This window comes from Betta splendens, chromosome 2 (assembly GCF_900634795.4).
Source record: "Betta splendens chromosome 2, fBetSpl5.4, whole genome shotgun sequence".
NCBI lineage: Eukaryota > Metazoa > Chordata > Actinopteri > Anabantiformes > Osphronemidae > Betta > Betta splendens.
This window is the reverse complement of record NC_040882.2, coordinates 16091806-16110999: the sequence shown is the minus strand read 5'-3', so window position 1 is coordinate 16110999 and position 19194 is coordinate 16091806. Positions and strand designations below refer to the sequence as shown.

The 19194-nt window shown below is 48.0% G+C and overlaps 2 protein-coding genes and 1 long non-coding RNA gene across 5 annotated transcripts; 2 read left to right on the top strand and 1 right to left on the bottom strand.

Moving 5' to 3' along the window:
* Positions 1 to 4084: 4084 nt before the first annotated feature.
* On the bottom strand, positions 4085 to 8734 carry znf16l (zinc finger protein 16 like). Its single transcript, XM_029140530.3, has 3 exons — positions 7844 to 8734; positions 7239 to 7445; positions 4085 to 5764 (listed from the first exon to the last, which is right to left on the bottom strand). The coding sequence occupies exons 1-3, from the start codon at positions 8580 to 8582 to the stop codon at positions 5082 to 5084; spliced, it is 1629 nt and encodes a 542-aa protein (XP_028996363.1). The 5' UTR covers positions 8583 to 8734; the 3' UTR covers positions 4085 to 5081.
* Positions 8625 to 9091, top strand: LOC129603637 (uncharacterized). Its single transcript, XR_008693725.1, has 2 exons — positions 8625 to 8758; positions 8954 to 9091. It is a non-coding gene; the product is annotated as an uncharacterized LOC129603637 (long non-coding RNA).
* A 1208-nt stretch (positions 9092 to 10299) lies between these two features.
* LOC114849000 (SH3 domain and tetratricopeptide repeat-containing protein 1) lies at positions 10300 to 17656 on the top strand. 3 transcript variants are annotated; one of them, XM_029139989.3, is made up of 19 exons: positions 10304 to 10510; positions 10769 to 10840; positions 11451 to 11581; positions 11834 to 11939; positions 12012 to 12152; positions 12261 to 12459; positions 12535 to 12611; positions 12730 to 12925; positions 13007 to 13137; positions 13433 to 13477; positions 13570 to 14919; positions 14991 to 15131; positions 15208 to 15429; positions 15534 to 15714; positions 15783 to 15933; positions 16035 to 16157; positions 16547 to 16697; positions 16777 to 16973; positions 17172 to 17656. In XM_029139989.3, exons 1-19 carry the CDS (start codon positions 10420 to 10422, stop codon positions 17409 to 17411), a joined length of 3945 nt encoding a protein of 1314 aa, XP_028995822.1. In that variant the 5' UTR covers positions 10304 to 10419; the 3' UTR covers positions 17412 to 17656. The 3 variants fall into 3 exon arrangements, with proteins under 3 accessions (XP_028995845.1, XP_028995822.1, XP_028995835.1); XM_029140002.3 differs by lacking the exon at positions 11451 to 11581 and having other exon boundaries at positions 10446 to 10510; XM_029140012.3 differs by lacking the exons at positions 16547 to 16697; positions 16777 to 16973; positions 17172 to 17656 and having other exon boundaries at positions 10300 to 10510; positions 15783 to 15923; positions 16035 to 16158.
* Positions 17657 to 19194: the final 1538 nt, after the last annotated feature.

Genomic DNA, 19194 nt, shown 5'->3' with positions numbered 1-19194 from the left:
CGCTCAGTTACACTGTACAGAAAATCTTTGGATGATACCGACTGACTGTCATCTCCCCACATGTCTGGCTGCTGCAGAGGAAGAGTGAGATGCAGCGAGGGGAGCGGAGAGAAGCAGAGCTAGATGGTTGATGGTCATCACCAGTGCTATGGGTGGCAAAAAGGAATGCAGCTTTATCCTACATGCACACTCCTAATATTTGTAAATACTAATTCCATCTCTCGTTTTCCATCTCATCGGGACCCAAAGGTTTATACGCAGCGTCTCATTCACACACTGACCCACCAGAAGCCTCTTGGGTTTAGTGAGTGAATGCTTGGTTTGCTCGTCCCTCCCACTAGAGACACAGAGGGATGCTGAGATGTTTCGGTTTCTTGCCTGAGCAAATGACATTTGATGTGAAACAATGACATGTTCCCACTGAACTACTTGTCCTGTCTAGCAGCTCAACAAGCAGCTGTAATGTCATATTGTGATGGACAGTCTTGCGTTTTCAAGAGGTTGTTGTGGAGTTGGTGGAGAGGTTGAGTCTGTGTGTTTGTGTGTGTGTGTGGGGGGGGTGGTGGTGCTGAATCCAAATAAATGAATGAAGCAAATTTACAAAATATAAATATAAGTCTCTATATTTAGGGAGAGAGGGAGAAGACTGTCAGTGTCTTTAGGAATCCAACAACCACACTCAGTGGTTGCTCACTAGTAACACACACTAACACTGGTGTCTCACTCACTTGGCTCTGGAAGTGAAGACAAGTGCTGGCGAATGGATGGATTGTTTTCATTTTACTCTTAAACGCAGGCAATAAATGAGACGTGATGTGAAGGATCACAGACTTCATTTCAGTGTTTAGTGGGTGTTTTTTCATTCATGCTATCTCAAGCACTCTGTTTTGGTTTTCGTCTGTTTCGCTTTTGTTTTCTTGAGGTAACAAACTAATTAACCCGGTTTTTAAAAAAGTCTACCTAATTAACCTGCACTTTCTGTGCAGTGAAGTGAGCCTGAGACCAGCTTCAGGGAGCTGACGTCAATTAATGGGGCTATTGACACCAGATGTGGAAATGATGGCATGCAGTCACACACACACACACACACACACACTGCATGAAGCCTATTCAAGCAGAGGCTACACATTAACACTGTGGGGCACGACTGATAACCACAGCACCTTTACCTGCTACCACTTCCCTAAAAGGGTTGTAGTGTTTAGTCACAATTTTTGTAGTGAGTAAATCCATACAGTGTTGTGTTGATGTCTACACTAACATTTTGAGGTGAGACAAGGATCAAGGCAGAAAAATCGGCCTCTAAATCTCACCACATGACAGAGGTCACTCTAAAACCATGAACCCAACAGTCGCTGAAACACTCTGAGAGCTTCCTCTGAAGAAAAGGGAGAACCTGGACTTCATCATCCATCGCACCTTTATGCGTCCTGATGTTAAAGCCCGGTGGGGGCATCTCCGTGGCAAGGACCAGGGAAGTGGGAAGGAGAGGCAGGATGAAGGCAGCCAGAAGCTTTTAAAGCTTTGTAAACAGTGCAACAGGCAACAGCAATCCAAGACACTGACCGTGGTATTGTGTGAAGCAATTCAAAGATTTGTCCACATTTAAAGCATCCACAGCCTGAGGCCAATAACTACTGTATGTAGGCACAGATATGACATCAACCTGATGTTTTGAATATATGTTTAAGTAATTTGTCGTTTTATGTGTCCTGACTGTGGGGCAAAGTGGACCTGCCAGCAGGGGGCGATGCTGCAAAAAAGAGTTAGAGTGGGACTACTTTCCAAAACTACTCTTGACCTAAAACGTTCTGGGGAAGGGTCATATGACTTGAAATACCAAGTCATGTAACCTTTGATTTCCTACTTCTGCTGCGTGTAGTCATTGAGAGCCTAAAAAGATATTTGGCTGCTCCATCCTTGAAAAAGGTCACTGTCCAGCAGCTGACTCTACATGTTTGAATGTCAGTGTACTTGAATGCACAAATAACTTTGAAACCAGTCCTTGCTAGCTATTGTATAAGCATGCAATGAAAAGGTCACCGTGACAGCGTTTTGATTAGCCATCTGAAGAAAGGCCCTGATTTTAACAGTGCTCTGAGATACGGAGCGATCAGAGGCTACTGGTCGAAAGGTTGAAATCTGAAACATGTAAACATACTGTACAGGAGGGAACGCAGACCTGGAGAAGCACATTATGGGATTTAAAAGATAATGCCACATTTATTAAACCCACATTGGGGAAATCTAATTGACAAAGCAGCTACAAAATAGTAAAATGCAAAAGAACGAAAATTGAGAATGTGCAGAATGTGTTCAATCTCTGGGATCTGGGTAAGTACAAAGCAAGGTTTTAAATGTAAAGCTGTAATATTATATTGATATCTGTTTAAACATTTAAAAAACAAGGACTCTGTGGAATTCACGGTTAACCTCAGTGTGGATGAGGGTTCATGATATGAATTTGACGTCATTAACTCATTATCTGACAAATGAGAGCAGCAAATGTCTACTGGGACTCAAGGTCGACTTCATTACATTCTGGTGCCCAGAGGTCAAAGGTCAAGGTTACTGTGTCCTTATACATGTTTGTGCAATTAGGCTCTTAGCCTATAACCGGGTTGACCTGCCTACAGTACATCATCTATTGGTCCATCACATTCTCCTGAATATGAATGACAGCAATACGCAATTAAAGTTTTTTTAATTGTTAATGACGCCATGGTTTTATTTATGTACTGTACTGTTTTCATAGCTATATACTGCAGCTCCTGTTGCTTATATGGACACCACATCATCATTATGATTTGAATGTAATGTTATTAGACTCATGTATGTATGCTCCTTCTTGTACATGTACTTGTGTATTTGCCTTCCATACTCCAGCCTGCTGCTATGATGGAATTGCTCAATTTTCCTAACAGTTCTTTGTTGATCGCGCCACACGAAGCTAATTTGCTCCCGTTGAGTTTCAGCTGGGGGCTTACTTGCACTAGCGCTTTACATCTAAAACTGCAATGACTTCGTATTAGGATCGTGCAAACTGCTCATACCCCTGTGTTGTTAGAAACAGCAGAGGTCTTATGAACATATACCCCAGCAGCAGACTGAGAAGTCTGATGTTTTCATATCAACACCGAGAGCAGCCACCGACTGCAGCGCAGAGGAGCAGTGCCCCCTGCAGCCAGACGTGAGGAGCGATCGAGGGCCAAGCAGTGCTGGGGGGCTTCATCCTCCTTCATTACAACAAGCAGCTAATTTCTTTGCATATATTCACGCAGACTCATCCACCTGCCGTCCTGATGAGCAGGTAGGAAGAAGTAAACACGAAGAAGAATAAGCACACGACTTCTATCCTCTAACACAAATACTTTCTGCCACATCATTCTGATGTAACCCTAGGAAAGAAATAATTTCTATATACTTCTCAGAATCTCTAATGTCATGATCACGCTTTCTAATTCCAGTCAGAAGTCTGGCTGCAGCTCTTTGAATTAACTAGAAGCTTTTAAGGAGTCGTGCAGTCTAGGAGAAACAAAAGCATGGACTGATTCCAAGACTCCTCATGAGCACCTGAGGACAGGGAATGATGTCCTCACACAACTTATGCCATTGTGTCATTTAGACTTACTATGTGATTAGATGTCATATCTGAGAGTTTTGGGCCTTTAATTGTAATAGATTTAAACAAGTGTTGCCTTCCTGACGATGAGAACGGACAATTTCAACTAGAGGAGACATGTACATAGTGAAGAGTATCCATCCAAACACAGAACCCTGTGGAACACCATCACTAATTTCTGTGGTTATGGAAGATTAACCTAAATAATTAAACAAATTGGGATCTTGTGGATTTAAAATTAAACCAGACAGTGCAAGTGTTGATAGTAAACCTTGTTCTTCCCATTAAGTTAAAATAATACTTACTTTATTATTGCTGCTCTTCTTGTGGATTTCTTGGGAGGAGTCTGATGGTGGATCTTTAAGCTAAAATATTGAATCTCATGATTGTTTGAGTCACTATTTTAATTTGGTGTTTTTGATTTTCATTTACAATAGTCGCATAAGAAAAAGACTCGCACAATTTTAAGACAACTGTTTATTTAAAAAGCAGATTGTCAATGGTTAGCATTTCACTACCACAGGTTTGGAGACGTTATTTTCTTGTTTGTAGCCGTCCACAAAGGGACAAACGTAGACACTCATTTTAAAGACACGCTTGAGTAAACTGGGTAATTTTAGTCAAATGAATAAACCCATAAGATAAAAGGGATGTTATTTTCTTTCAAGGATGTTTCTTCAATCGTCGTATAATTTATTGTCATCATACAGGCAAACATATAAAATAAACAATATATTTTCTGCAACATTAGATAACACCGGCTGAGTTCAGCTTTATTCTCTACACATACAGCCAACACTACCGTGATGTAAGATACTCAGCCAGGCTGGAAGATAGTCACGCTGCAGTTACACAAGCCGCCCACATGGGAGTGCTGGTGCACGGTTACCAGATCCAGTGGAAGCAGGTTGAATCAGAGACTGCAGATCAAAGTGGAAATCAGACTACAAAGGCAACAAAGTCAAAGGCAGCACTGCTGCATTTTGTTGGCTGTGTTTCTTTTTGTTGTTTAACAGACCCAGACAAATATCTGGGGAATCACTCATCTAGTCCCTGGTTATCTCTGAGGTGTGAGCGCAGGGCTGAGGTCCTTGACTGCCAGCCACGTACAAACGAGCCTTTCATACAAAAAAATCAAGCAATTCCAGCTCCCTTCATGTAGTTGGATAGCTTAAATCACTACACTGCACCTTTTCCAGTCACACGATGAGTATTAGCCAATGTGACCACTGTAACAAACTGGTAATTGGCTCGTCGCACTGTTGTTGCCTGACCTGGAATAAAAACATAAGGACTAACGACGCCTGAGGAGAAACGTGAAAGAACAGCAACGCTTGGACAACATCTCGGAAAGAACAGCACTTCCAAAAGTGACATCCATTGCACAGAATGAAGACGCGCATCTCACAGTCAACACCGTGTCTCGCCCCCCTCCCGCGTGCAGGCGGCGCCGGGCCGGTTACTGGGCCGGGGTGCAGCGGTGGCTCTTGTAGGTGCCCAGATGGCGGAAGCTGCGTCCACACTGCTGGCAGCAGTAGGGCGTGGCCCCGCTGTGGATCCTCTGGTGGGTGTACAGGTTCCCCAGCTCCTTGAAGCGCCGGCCGCACTGCGGACAGGCGTACGGGCTCTCGCCGGTGTGCACCCGCTGGTGTCTCTTGAGTCCAGACAGCACCGAGAAGCCCTTGCCACACTGGGGACAGGGAAAGGGGCTCTGGGCGCCGCTGTGCACCAGTCTGTGGCTCTTTAGCCGGGCTGCGTGGCGGAACCTCTCGCCGCACTCCGGACACATGAAGGGCTTCTCTCCAGTGTGGATGCGCTGGTGCTGCCGCAGGTTGCCCAGGTAGTTAAAATGGCGGCCGCACTCCCCACACTCATACCCCCCCTCGATCTTAATCTCCTTTTTCAGAGGCCGCCCTCCTGGTCCCGTGCTGTCGTCGCCCTGCCCGTCTACACCCCTCCTGGAGTCGCTGCTGCTGTCCCCCGCCGAGGCTGCCGCCGAGGAGGTGGACTGCAGGGCCTGGAGAGCCTGGGCACCGGCGGAATCTGAGTGGATCACTTTGATGTGTTCCTCCAGGAACAAAGAGTCCGGGCAGAAAGTCCCACACAGTGAGCAGATGTAGGGGTGACTGGAGAACTGCTGGCCTGAAAGCACAAACACACATTAGGGCAAACCCTGCAGAGTTATGGCTACAGGAGAGTGTTTACACACATCACAGGGCAAATACATTAATGCAGTAACGTGAAGAACTGATCAGCAAAAACAAGATAAAATCTAAAGTTGTGTGGGAAACTTTATCAAAGTTGATCACACGCTCTATGAAACAGAAAAGAAAAAAAAAACGGCTGCATTTGTTACATTCTCAACGTTACAAAACCAGGGAAGAGCTTGTCGGTGAACTGAACCTCTGTCCTCTTCGTCTGTCTGCACTGGAGCCCCAGCCAAGGAAGAAGGCGAAGACGCGAAGAATGTTCCATTCGCAAACAAACAGCTCATTTCAACGGCTTCTCGACAGGAGCGAAAGGATCAGAGTCCTCAGCTCTGACGTGAGCTGTCATCTGGGTGCAGGTGTGTGTGTGTGTGTGTGTGTGTGTGTGTGTGTGTGTGTGTGTGTGTGTGTGTGTGTGTGTGTGTGTGTGTGTGTGTGTGTGTGTGTGTGTGTGTGTGTGTGTGTGTGTGTCCCACCATCTGGGCGTGTTACACGCCATCACAGCAAAGAAACGCAAATCTGAAAATGGAGGCATGGAATGATCCCTCACTTAAGCTGTTACACATTCTTCAAAACCCTCCTTCCTCCATGTCCTTCACGCTGTATATTATAAATCGTCTAGCAAACTTTAGATGATCGTGATGTGTCAGACAAACGCTTAATGATACTGGTTTAACGAACTAATATTAATGTGTAACACTGAGATGAACTTATTGGCTCAGACGCTCCCTAAACTCTATTCTGTACAGTTTTGAAATTTGACATCAGCGTCCGCTGATGGCTTGTTGCCCTGTTTGTTTCTATGCTTTCTAGGACGTAATACCGCTGCATCGAGCGTTTTTCGCTTTGGTTCAGACGTCTCATGTAAACTTTCCACAAGCACACACTGTGCGAAGATGACTTGCTTCTAATGGGCTCAAACCATCATCACATCTCTACATTATTAGAGCTCTGGAGGGCCACACTGTCTGGAGAACGGGCTTTTTTTTTTACAGAATATTATATCAAAGGAGAGAGATTTGACTGGAAGTGAGCCTTTGAAGTTCATAGTCTTCTGTTTAAATCATTGCTATGTACTGACAATCCGCTGCAGCGCTGCTGGAAGGCTTAAGAGGAAATGTGACCTAAAACACATGTGTGTGTGGAAAACTGTGCACCTTAAGGATTATGAATTCCTTTGAACGGTAAATAAGAGTGATAAAAATGGTTATGAATTAAAACACTCTGACGGATAGTGACGTCAAACATGTATCTTTTGGCTGATGGAAAATATGTGGGTCAATCTAAAAGGTGCCAAACCTTGAGTTAACTGTTGTGTGTAAACTGGAATTGTGCTGACCAAGGCTTTTCAACAGGCGATGCCGGCATTAGCTGGCATCATTTTTTCCATTGTCTCCATCTCCACGCACCTGCCTCAGGCCTGTCTGTGCTGCCCTCAAACGGGCTCCCTCCTTCCCCTGGGGAGCTCTGGGCGTCCATGGAGAAATCCGGCTGGACGTGCGAGAGTTGAACCTCGTTGTGGTCCAGCACGTCCTCGTCCCTCCTCGACGACTCGCGTTCGTTGGCGTCGTCGACCTCGCCGGTTGACGAGTTCTCGCCCTCGGGCTCCTTCATGACTGCGGGAGAAGACATTTTCATAAAAATGCAACTGAGAGGAATTCATTCAATACAGGTGTTGTCTGTTGAACCAATGACAAGACAAAAAAGAGCCCAAAGTAACTAAGACACCTGTTTAGGGGACGGTTCTGGGCAAAGAGCTGTTCCCTCCCTGATCCTGAAAGCTGAGCCTGAACCAAGCACCAACAGCTGTGCTACTCCCACTTGTTTACATGACGTTTGTTTGGAGACTGGGACGCGCGCGCGCACGCACGCACCCTGCTCTCTGCCGGCACGCTGTGACGTCATCAGAACTCTCTCCTGCGGAGCCTTCAGGGTCTGTAGTTAACCCGAAGCCCAGAGTGAGGGAGCGGCTCTCTGCACCATCTAAAGCCTGGAGGAGGGCGTGTGTTCTTACCCTTCAGCTCGGAGGAGTACTCCATCGGCGTTATCCATTCGTAGTCGTACATCCGTTTGCTGCCAGACGGGAGGATACTAAATATGTCATCCGTGGCGGACTCGGACTCTCCGTGCCCCGGACCGGGGCCAGCCATCCCGCTATCCGGCCACAGGGTCATGGAGTGCGGGTCCTGCTCTGGGCGAGCGTCCCTGTCGCCGCTCGGGGTTCCGTCCAGATCGGCGCAGCCTCTGGAGTTCTTGTCTTTCATCAGATAGTCACATATCGCGTCTATGTTCTCCTTCTTCACGCCGGGCAGCAGCGCCTTCGCTCTCCGCGGGTCTGCGTTGTTGTGCTTGCCTCCGGAGCCCAGGTCGGGCTTCTTGTAGGCAGCCTCCGCGGACGCCTCCGTGGCCGCGCCGCCGGGGTACGGCTCCTTGCCGTCTCGCTGGGCAGCGTCCAGTCTCCCCTTGAGCGCTTCGATTTCCTCCGCCTTCTCGCGCAGCTCCATCTTCAGCACTCGGATTCGGATGCTGACCATTTTGCGGATCTCCGACAGCGCCGTTTCCAGGACCACGGTTATGTTCCTGCCGAGGTGCTCGGTGATGTCGCTGACCGTGCACAGCAGCTCCTCGTCGGGCTCCAGCTCCAGGAAGTCGCCGTCGGCTCGGCTCGCTGAACCGGGCGGCTCCATGAAGGCGCCGTGCAGCTCGGGAGACAGGCTCGTCTCAGAGAAACTGTAGTTTCTTTTGCGACTCATAGATAGTTTCGATTGGTGTGCGGAGACTTCGGCTAATGCTAGGTGCTAGTCAGCAGGCTAATGTTTAGGTGATGCTGAGGGAGAGGGGGCAGCTCTGGCAGGAGGACCGCCGGAAGTAGCATGAGACGGCCTTCAAAACAAAATCGCTGCCACGTTAAATGGTACCATGAACGCAGGTTGGTTGGACTTTTGCTTTGAAAGAAAAGAACTGACGTCGGTAGAGATGACATCAATGTTTTCTGCGCCCCCTCGTGTTCGCAACCACACACTGCAGTAGACTTCATGTTTCTACTCATGTTCTGTAAATGTAATTTATCACTTTTCTTTGACAAATTACACATTGACTGAATATTTGTTTATATATTTTTTAGCTGTTTGACAAATAATCCATGGCATGGCCTGAACATTTGTGAAAAGGACACAGCTCCGCAGACAACAACCACCACTGCTGCTATTTGGACCCATATGCTGTAATACTATGTAAAATAAAACCTGTCTGTATTTTGGAACCTAAGTTTCATTTTTATTTAATTCATATCTTTAATTGTAACTAAACAATTATATTGAATCTAACTAAATACAAAGATCCCAACCTAACCGTGAACTGATGACAGCATGACAATGCATCTTACTACAGTGGACCTACAGACATCTGAACATCTGAACCATTCAGAGTTTGCCTTTTTGAAGTCTGAGAAAAATAACGAAGCCTGTTACAGTGAACTGAGCAGGAATCATACTTTTACTCCCACCATGCGTGTATGACAGTTCACAGACTGTCATACTTTACAGCAGTAAATCACCTGAAAACTGCAGTGTAGTAAAACCACTTTTAATATGTTCTTCATTTGGACACATTACAGAATGTGTAAATAGTGTTAGAGGTGAGGGCTTGTGATTGCTTTCCTGTGATTGTTTGTCTGCTGTTATAAATTCCTAAGTGATGATCCAACTTTAGAGCAGCTCTGCGCTGACAGGACAAGAGGAAATGCTGAGTCTGTTCCTGGGATGTTTGAAGAAAAACACGCACTCTGGGTTAGTGAACCAAAACTTACTCACTAACAAAGAGGATAACGAAATATTTCCCTGCTTGTATTTACAATGTAAGTCCTGCTGAACTCTGGCCTCACTGCAGCCCCTGCAGGGAGTTTTATTTGTTTAGCAAGTGATTACCAATTTAAAGGCCTTGTTGTTGTAGCCTCATATTCAAATTTCAACATGAAATAATAAAAAACAACATAACTTTCTACAGAATAGGATCAGTAGACGTACAGTAAATTCAATATCTTTGTACTAATGAAGGTTTACACGTTAGTGACATAAATCAAGACAAGCACCTGAGCGTGACAGAAAATCAGGTGAGCTGACCTTCAAAATAATGTAACATCCAGGTTTGACGTAGAGAACTGCAGGTCTAATAGTAGTTTTACTAAAAACGATATTTAAATGTATGATATTAATTCAAACTCCACACAGTGGCTTTAGTCTGTGTTTTAGTTTGCTTTTAATCGTTTCACTTTTTAAATGTCTGGTTTGCTAAAGGTTTTGTTTTTCCCTTTTGTGATTCATGAAACATTTGTGCTTTATATAAGTACGATAATGCGTAACCATAAGCAACCAATTTATGATATTTCCAGGAAATATCGTATTTTATCGTTCTAACAATTTTCGATTCCCGTCCTCTACAAACCACTCGTTAGGCGACTTGTCAACATGACATTTATTTTGAAAAGACTCCCCCGGACGATGATCGTGGCCGGCTTGACTCTGCGGACTCCTGCACTGAGAGCAGCAGACAGCTTGTTGCACTCCACGCTGTAGTGGACATGTAGCGGACATGTCGGCCAGGTCGCACCGACACACCGGGAGCAGGTACCGGAGGACCGTCAGCAGTGAGGAGGGGGCGGAGAGGTCCAGCAGCGCCATGTGTAGGCTGAGTTTACTTTTATTCTAATGAGATAAGTAATTGCTTGCACTCAACCCAGACATGTAGGATCAATGTTAAAACTATTGTTTGATAGGAGGACTATGATCAGTTTCAAATTCACGATGACTCTGCTGCTTATAATATTACACTTTATTTAACACGCCATTGTGTTGATCCTGAGCTGCATCCAGACATTTGATGAAGCATTTATAGGCTTTTTCAAGTATTTGCAACTGAAGGTTTCTACTGTTTGCACCAGTGCACGGTTTGTCCAGAGACCCGGACGGTCTGAGGAGAACTCTGTCGACAGGCGACGAAAGATTTCCCACAGGTACCTTGGTTCGTTTGTTGACACCTTTTAATTTGACTAAGGGATTAGACAGAGAACTGTGTTCAGCGGTGAAGCTACTGCCAACAGGCGACATCACAGCATGATGTCAACACTGGATGTTTGACCCTGAGTACAGAACCTTTTGACACTTTATAACAGGAAATATGTCCAAATTCAAATATTTCATCGTTGTAGTGAGTGAGTCATATGATCAGCATCATGTGAGCGTATTAAATGCAGTTTACACCTTGAACCTGTGAAGTCACTCATTAATCTATCATAAGGTCTCATTCTGCAAATATTAACAAAACAGAAGGTCTCCTGGAACTGCTCATCTGCTAAACTCTGAGCTCTGCTACTGTATAAAGCAATTAGACAGGAGAACAAACAAACACATCATGTGCTGATATATTCAACGCTTTAAATGTTGTATTTATTCACATAGTTAATATGGGCTGCAAACCTGTGTCTTTCTGACGTGTGTCCTGTTGTTGAAGTGACAGTCAAGCTGACAGAGATTCCAATCCTGACGACACATGTTACAATTTAGTGCTGTACCGTAAACTTAGCCTCTAGCTAAACTGTGAGTAAGTGAGTGTCCACTGCTCAGTTCTGCCAGTGCAGCTGGATGTGGTCAGGGGTCCCGAGCGCCTTCCTGCAGACGAGGAGTCAAAGGAAATGTTGAGGGGGAAACTGCGCATTCTGCAGGTTGATAGTTCGGAGGTCAACGCTCTGTTCACGGTACAGACGACAACACACGCACACACGCGCACACACACGCGCACACACGCACGCACGCACACACACTCACTCACGCGCACACACACACGCACACACACACACACACACTCACTCACGCGCACACACACACACACACACACACACACATTTGTCTGGTGCTATTTGTGATATGAAGATAAAGTGAATTAAAGACATGTTCTGTACAAACTAAAGCAGATGAGTGCATTTAAATCTTTTGTCTTTCACCTGTAGGAGTTGTCTGCTCACGTTGTCTCCATTAACAGTGAAGAAAAGGTTATTTTCGTGACCTTCCACACATTTGAGGAGATGTGGAAGTTCAGCACATATTACACAATGGGTACGGTTCGTAAGTCAGACACGGTGTCAAACGCTCTAAACACACGCCTCATTGCACTGACTCTGCCCTCAGGTTTGCTGGGACGCTGCTTGGAGTATTTGCTGTTCGATAACAAGCTGTGGCTCACTTCTCTGGAGCAGGACGTGGCTATTGACGTCTCTGTTCAGGACGAAACACTCAGCCTCATCTACAAAGGCCTCCTAATGCAGGAAGGTAGGACGACGGTGCAGCATCTGTCGAGGAGCAGGAAATGTTTTTGCCTGATACATTTTGGTGTCCAAGCTGAGAGGCGGTTGCGTTAGTGATGCTCTGCCGCTGTAGGCTCACTGTTTGCCAGATGTAGCGCCAACCAGATGTTTGACAGCTCAACATCTGGAGGAGACCTCTACCTGGAGCAGGGAGACCTGGCCCAGTTTGAGCCCCCCTTCTTGGGCTCCTGCTGGACCGTCCTGTGCCTGGCAGACGGAGCCCGGGGCACCGCGCCCAAACCCGCCCTGGAGCCGGTCGTTCCCTTCCACCAGTGAGTCACAGCCGGAGGAGCAGAAGGTGGGAATCGCCCCAGCGATTGTATTCACACGCTCACGTCTGCTCACAGGTGGTGCCTCAGGTCCTGTGAAGAGAGCATCTTAGTTGGTGATGGGAAGGCGGCCTGTGACTTTCCTCTGCAGTTTGGTGCGTTTGATCAGACCTAAAAGCACATCCTGGCCCCCACATATCATTTATGAGCCAATCCATGCATATTACAGCCCACATTGTGCTCATGTGTGATATTATGTCTTCGTCCATCCAGCCAGAGGAACCTGTGTGGCCACAGCAGAGTATGACGCCGGGGGCCCCGATGAGCTGAGCTTGGCACCAGGTGACCCCATCCTCATCTTGGGGCTCCTGGTGTCTTGTTTCGACTGGTTCACTGGGAAGAAGACGACGACGGGGGAAGTGGGTCTGGTCAGGACCAGTCTCGTGAAACCCTCCGCTGATGCTCACGAGTGAGTGCGTCGCCGACGTTTTTGTCATTCTTGTTGGCATCCAGTTAATAGCTTCATTCAGCGTGTCTGCCCTCGCCTCAGCTCAGCAGATATCTTTTTGGATGACGAGGACGGGACGTTCTTCAGCGTGCAAGAGGATAGCGTCATAGCAGAAACCATTGCCCTATTAAAGAAGAAATCTCAAAATGATACTGGTCATAACTATAAACTGGGTAAGAAAGAAAATCAGAGCTCACTGAGCAGGTGGAGAAGTGTTCCTACTGTAATTATCTCCACGCAAAGCTGCTGAGCGTGATGATTGTTATGCAGGTGGTTGTCTCATTATGTAGCTATTATTATTCGGGCTGTAGATATAATGAACGTCTGCACTAAATCTGCAGTGAGGTTTGAGGAACGATTGATCCATATCTCTATCCTCACATGGCAACAAGCAAAAAATCTGTGCCTAGAACCATAAGCTTTGCTTTTGGGGAGTTAATGGATAGTTAGATGTGTTGTTGTTGGCAGATACTATCAGTTGTCAAGGCTCCAGTCATCAAGAAAAGAAACCATGTAAGTGTTTGTGCTTTAATATCACATCTTCCGCGTGAAACTTTGTCTCTTTGTCGTAACATTGTCTCATCCTCTTAATCATTTCTCTGCAGTTATCTCATCAAGTGAAGCTGATACTCAACATGCTGAGTTGATGAGAAACATCCAGAGGATCCTCCACCAAGGAAACAACCTGTCACCAGACTCTGCCGCCGACCTCACCCACGCTCTGAAGCAGCCTCAGTCCAGTGTGGCCCAAGACCCGGCTCCTCCCCGCTTCCCAGTTCACCCAGCGGCAGAAGGAAGCACCGCTGACCACATCCTCCCCCTCCTCTGCTTCTTGGAGGGGCGAGACCACAAAGTCGAATTCGGCGCTTTGTACAGGCTGAGCGGCGACCTGCTCGCTTCGTCCACCTTCTGCGGCCACTCCGGAGAGGACGAGCTCATTGCCTTTCTGGGCGTTGCCAGGGAAACGGCCCGGAAGAAGCGCCTGCTGTGGCCGCAGACGCGCCTGTGCTTCCTGCTGGGCAGGCTGTGCGCGGGCCGGTCCAAGTTCAGCCAGGCCCGGGTCTACTTCGAGGAGGCCCTCGGCGTTCCGCGCGAGGGCTTCGCCGACCTCGGCCTGCTGGCCGGCATCTACTCCAACCTGGCGGCCATCTACCTCCTGCAGAAATACACCGAGAATTTCTTTGCGGTGGCCGAGCGGCTCGCCGCCCTGCTGCTGGGGATCCCAGGCTGCTTAGCGAGCGCGGAGGACAGCTCTGTCCTGAAATACATCCTCAAGAAGGCCGTTCTGTGTCGGAACAAGATGGCGGAGGCCCGGGCCTGTTACCTGCTGGCCAAGCGCTGCTGGGCTTGTGCCGACTGGGCTCAGGCGGTCCCGTACCTTGAGCGGTTGCTCGTTCTTCACGCTGCACGTCCGTCGCCGTGGAGCGTCTCTCTCAGCCATGGGTACCTGGCTCTGGGGAGGCTCTACAGCCAACTCTGCCTCCCCCACCTCAGCGTCGGTTCGGCCCGGAAGGCGTCCGCGCTGCCGTCCGCCGCGCTCAGCGACTGTCTGACCGGCGCGGCGCTGGCGCTGGACGCCGTCGGCAGACTGACGGGACTGTCGGAACGGGACGCGACCGTCCCGCCCCAGCTGGCCCCGTTCCTACGCCGGGCCCTCGGCTTCACCGAGGTCCGGGAGCAGAGAGGGAGCCCGTACGACGCGTTGAATCACCAGCTCACCGTTTGCCTGTGCCGCGTCTTCGACAAGCATAGGCTGGTCGGCCGCGCTATCAGCCTCATGCGCGCTCTCGTCAGCAGCAGCCCCCGGCGGGCCTCCGTCTCCGCGGCGGAGAGGAACAGCGCCCTCATCTGGCTGGCGTGGCTGCACGTCCACAACAGCCAGCCCCGCGCCGCTCTGGACGTCCTGGACTTGGTCTTATCAGCCATGCCGGAGCACTGCACCGCTCCGCAGGAAGGTGAGTGACTGAACACAGCTTGTGAGCTTAGTGCATGAACCTGGCTTTACCGGTGTTTGCTGCCGGCGAAGGCGTGGTCCTCAACATGCGCGGCGTGGCCCTTGGATGCCTGGGCGACCTGCAGGGGGCGGCGGAGAGCTACCAGGCTGCCGTCGACATCTGCCAGGAGTTGGAGGACCTGCCCAACTGTGCCGTAGCTCTGGCTAATCTGGGTGAGATGCTGTGGTATGCGTGCGCGAGCGGACGACGTCCACCTTTCTGACGCGCGTGTTGTCCGGCTTCGCGCAGGGCTTCTGTGTCTGAAGGCCGGCGCTCGGGAGCTCGCGCGCAGACACCTGACGGAGGCCGTGCGGCTGTTCTCTGAGCTGGACGGAGAGGCTCACGCAGCCAACTTCATCGCAGTGCTGCTAGAGCTGGGGCAGCTCTACCTGAAGCAGAGGCAGATGCATCATGGGAAAGGATGCTATGAGTGGGCTCTGTTGCTGGCTGTCAACGCCAACCTGTTGGACTGTGAGGCCAGCGTCCCATCCCATAATCGTCCCAGAGGGTGTCAGGTGCATTTTAAAGTCTAATATTTTCTCTTCTATCGTTGACAAACCGCCAACCACTGCCAGGCCAGCTCGCCGCTACCAGAAAACTGTGCGAGCTGTACTCGTTGGAGAGTGCGGACCAGGGCCAGTGCATCATCTACAGCCGGCACCAGATCCAGCTGCTGAGGCAGTCCGGAGACCGAGCCGAGGAGGCGGACGCGCTGGAAGCCATCAGCCGGCTCTACCTCACTCTGGGCACAGAAAGGTGCGATCCTGTCGTCAGCGGGGCTCAGTAACGGCGGGAATCGTCATCTGAGTGTTTGGTGGTCGCAGGGCCTACCGGGCGGCGCTGGACTACACCAAGAGCAGCCTGGCCATCTTCATCGACCTGGGCCGCAGAGAGAAGGAGGCCTACGGGTGGCTGAAGGCCGGGAGCATCTACCAGCTGCTGGGCCAGACTGAACTGGTGGACCTGTACGTTCAGGTTGTGGACGAAGCTTTTAGCGCGTTCGTTACAGCGTTTGCAGTCCCTCGACTTATTTCTCCCACTGTAACCGTGTAACCGTCTCGCCTCCCCAACGCCAGGTAGCCCAGGACGTCGCACTCAGCACAGGAGACACTGGCTTCACGCTGAAGCTCCTGGAAGCAGCGGGGGACATATTTTTCAACAGCTCGCTGGAAAGAGACAAGGCCGTCACCTTTTACAGGGTAACTTCAGCCAGTCACCGACTAGTTCACAAGCACATGTGGCACTAGACGCCTTGGTAAAGTACATCTCATTTAACGCTGGTACATGTTTGTCAGGTTTACACAGAGTCAGGCCTGATCTTCTCATCAGGGCACCTGTTAGTGGTGGGAGACTCTGTAATAAGAAGCAAGTGAATATACTGTATAGTTTAGAAACTGGAAATATGAATGAAGAATTCTGTTTTTTGGCTGGTTGGGCGCCACCTGGGTCCTCTCTAAAGGTCGTGACCTCTGTGAGCTGGGCTTTAAGGACCCGCGGCTAACCCTCTACGGCTCAGGGCAGCTTTACACAGTATTAGGTGGGTGTTTGCAGCATTTGGCCTGATTGTGTGTTCACTGTGGCCCGTCAGGACCGCGCTCTGCCCATCGCGGTGAAGAGCCGCTGTGTTCGCACCAGGCTGAGGCTGTGTAATAAACTGGCCGAGGTGATGCTTCAACTCAAGCTGTATGGAGACGCGGTTGAGTTCGCTCAGACGGCGCTAGACATCAGTACAAGTCTGGGTAGGACTAACGCGTTGCTGCTCCCTTCAGTCTTCAGCCCGTGCTCCTCAGCCTCCTTGTGACTGGTTTTTGCGTGCAGGCGAGCAGCTGAACGAGCGCGTGGCCTACCACCGCCTGGGCGCTCTCTACCACAGTCTGGAGCAGCATGAACTGGCTGAACACTACTACCTGAAGACCCTGACCCTCTGCCCTTCACCCCTGGAGTTCGACGAGGAAACCCTGTACTACGTCAGGGTCTACCAGACACTGGGAGACATTATATTCTACAACCTGAAGGTCAGAGAGGAGGAGATGGATGTTTCTGGAGGAAGCCAGTCATAGCAAAATCAGCTTTGTGTCATATATAAGTTATTGTTAAATAAGTGTTTCTTACAACATACACAAATGCTACAAATCTAAAGTTATGAACTAGCATAGCGGCTCCAATTCCTGAATGGATGGATGTGAAACTCGAAGACACTGTCTTCTCCACAGGATCCGTTCGATGCCGCAGGCTACTACCACTTAGCTCTGGCTGCAGCCATGGATCTGGGCAACAAGAGGTCCCAGCTGCTGCTGTGCACGCGCCTCGCCACCATCTACCACAACTTCCTCGCCGACCGGGAGCGCTCGCTCTTCTTCTACCAGAAGGCAAGAGCATTTGCTGCGGAGCTCAACATGAAAAGGATCAGCATCGCTCCAGATCAGCAGCAACACGGCAGCGGCTCTCACTAGAACCTCACTAGAACGTCCCGTGGATGCCGTTGATGAAATAGTGTTTACAGGTCAGATCTGCTGATCACACAGTTCCGTGTGAGAGATCCCTGTTGTACATTTACAATTTCACAGTAAATAATTACGTCAAAATATATACGTATAGTACATCCACCAGGAAAGATGTACACGTCTCCTTACACCTCTAAGACGAGGGTTTCATGTTTTTATATAATATTTTAACAATAAAAGCAAAACTACACGTTTCTACAGTAACTGTACGCTCTACAGTACACACTGGTACTGCTGAAAGGATTTCTTTTTAACTTATTAATGTTTAGTGTATTTATTATGTTTCTTTTAATTCAGTACTTGAGCCCTGAAGCAATAGTTACAGCTTTGAGTCCTTTTGCTTCAGCCTCTAAAATCGGCAAGAGTCTGACGCACACACAGAGACATAAAACAAGTACAACTTTATGTTGTTTACCTAAAATAGGAAAAGTTTTTATTTAGTTGCACTAGTTCTTTATCACAAGGGTCTGACTAGTTTCTGATGCAATAGTACAATAAAAACCTTCTCCGATCATCCAACCACAGAGATTAGAAAGAGGAAGGCCACGCAGTAAAATCATGTATATTCTCAGCTGAAAGCAACGTGTTTATAATTTTAACTATATTATTATAACTATGAACTACTGTAGGCAACACAGGCCAGTGATTGAAAACTAAATGTTTATCTGCTTAGCTTAATTTGAATGGAATAATATAAAATCTCAATATATGATCTACATTAAAACGTAAACAAAATAGTGTTGTGTTGCTTGAATGGTCCTCACTTTGAATCTTCTCTTCAAATTTAAGTTAGAGCAAACGTAAAGGCAGGACATTGTTATTAACTGTATGTACAGTGTGGTCATCAAGTTCAATAGCTGCAGAATAAAAAAAACAGCTGACTTGTGATCTGGAACAGTAAACACGCCGGGTTCAAGCGCTGGACTGTGGGTTTTCCTCCCCCGCATATTACACCACAACTCTCTCCCTGTGGGAATAACATGAAAGAGCCTCACGTGTGGCCCTGCTGCCTGTGCCGGGTCACGTTCACACCACCTGAACACGGGTCCGGTTCTAAGTAGCATGAGCGCAGAAGCAGATGTGGCTGACGTTATATGATTATGTTTTACTAACGAGCGACAGACAACTTTTAATGGTCCGTTTTGCACTTTACACCCAATTACTCCCTGGAAATGTGACATCAGGTGGACGTTTACTGCCTTTGCAAGAATTTATAGTCCTTGACTGAAAAAGTGACTGAGCTGTTTCCACCCATTTATCATGACTGTGCTGAGCAGCTACATTAGATTAACGACTTTACATCCCTCAGGGAGACTTTTGTAACATCATGGAGTTTCAGAAATCATCTCATTTATATTTATGAAAGAATAATTCATTTAAAGTTCACTTGTGTTTTATTATTTAAAACCCCAGTGGACCAGTTTTAACCTAACAAGCTGTGATATCATCCAACTCTCTATTTCTAGTAGTTTTACTTACAGGGTGACGGGTGACTTCAAATTGTCGTTATGAGAAAAATGACTAATATGACTGACGCTACACTCTGTCTCAGTCTGTCTTAATATCTAACAACTTCAAGCTGAAAAACCTTCAGTTCAGGTGACATCATCTACACTACCTCTAGTTATGGCAACTCGATGGCATCATCTTTTGAACAGTCCCACACTTGTCACTCACTTGGATCTCATAATACATGGAGCATGCAGACAAACACAAGCAGTATAGTTCATAG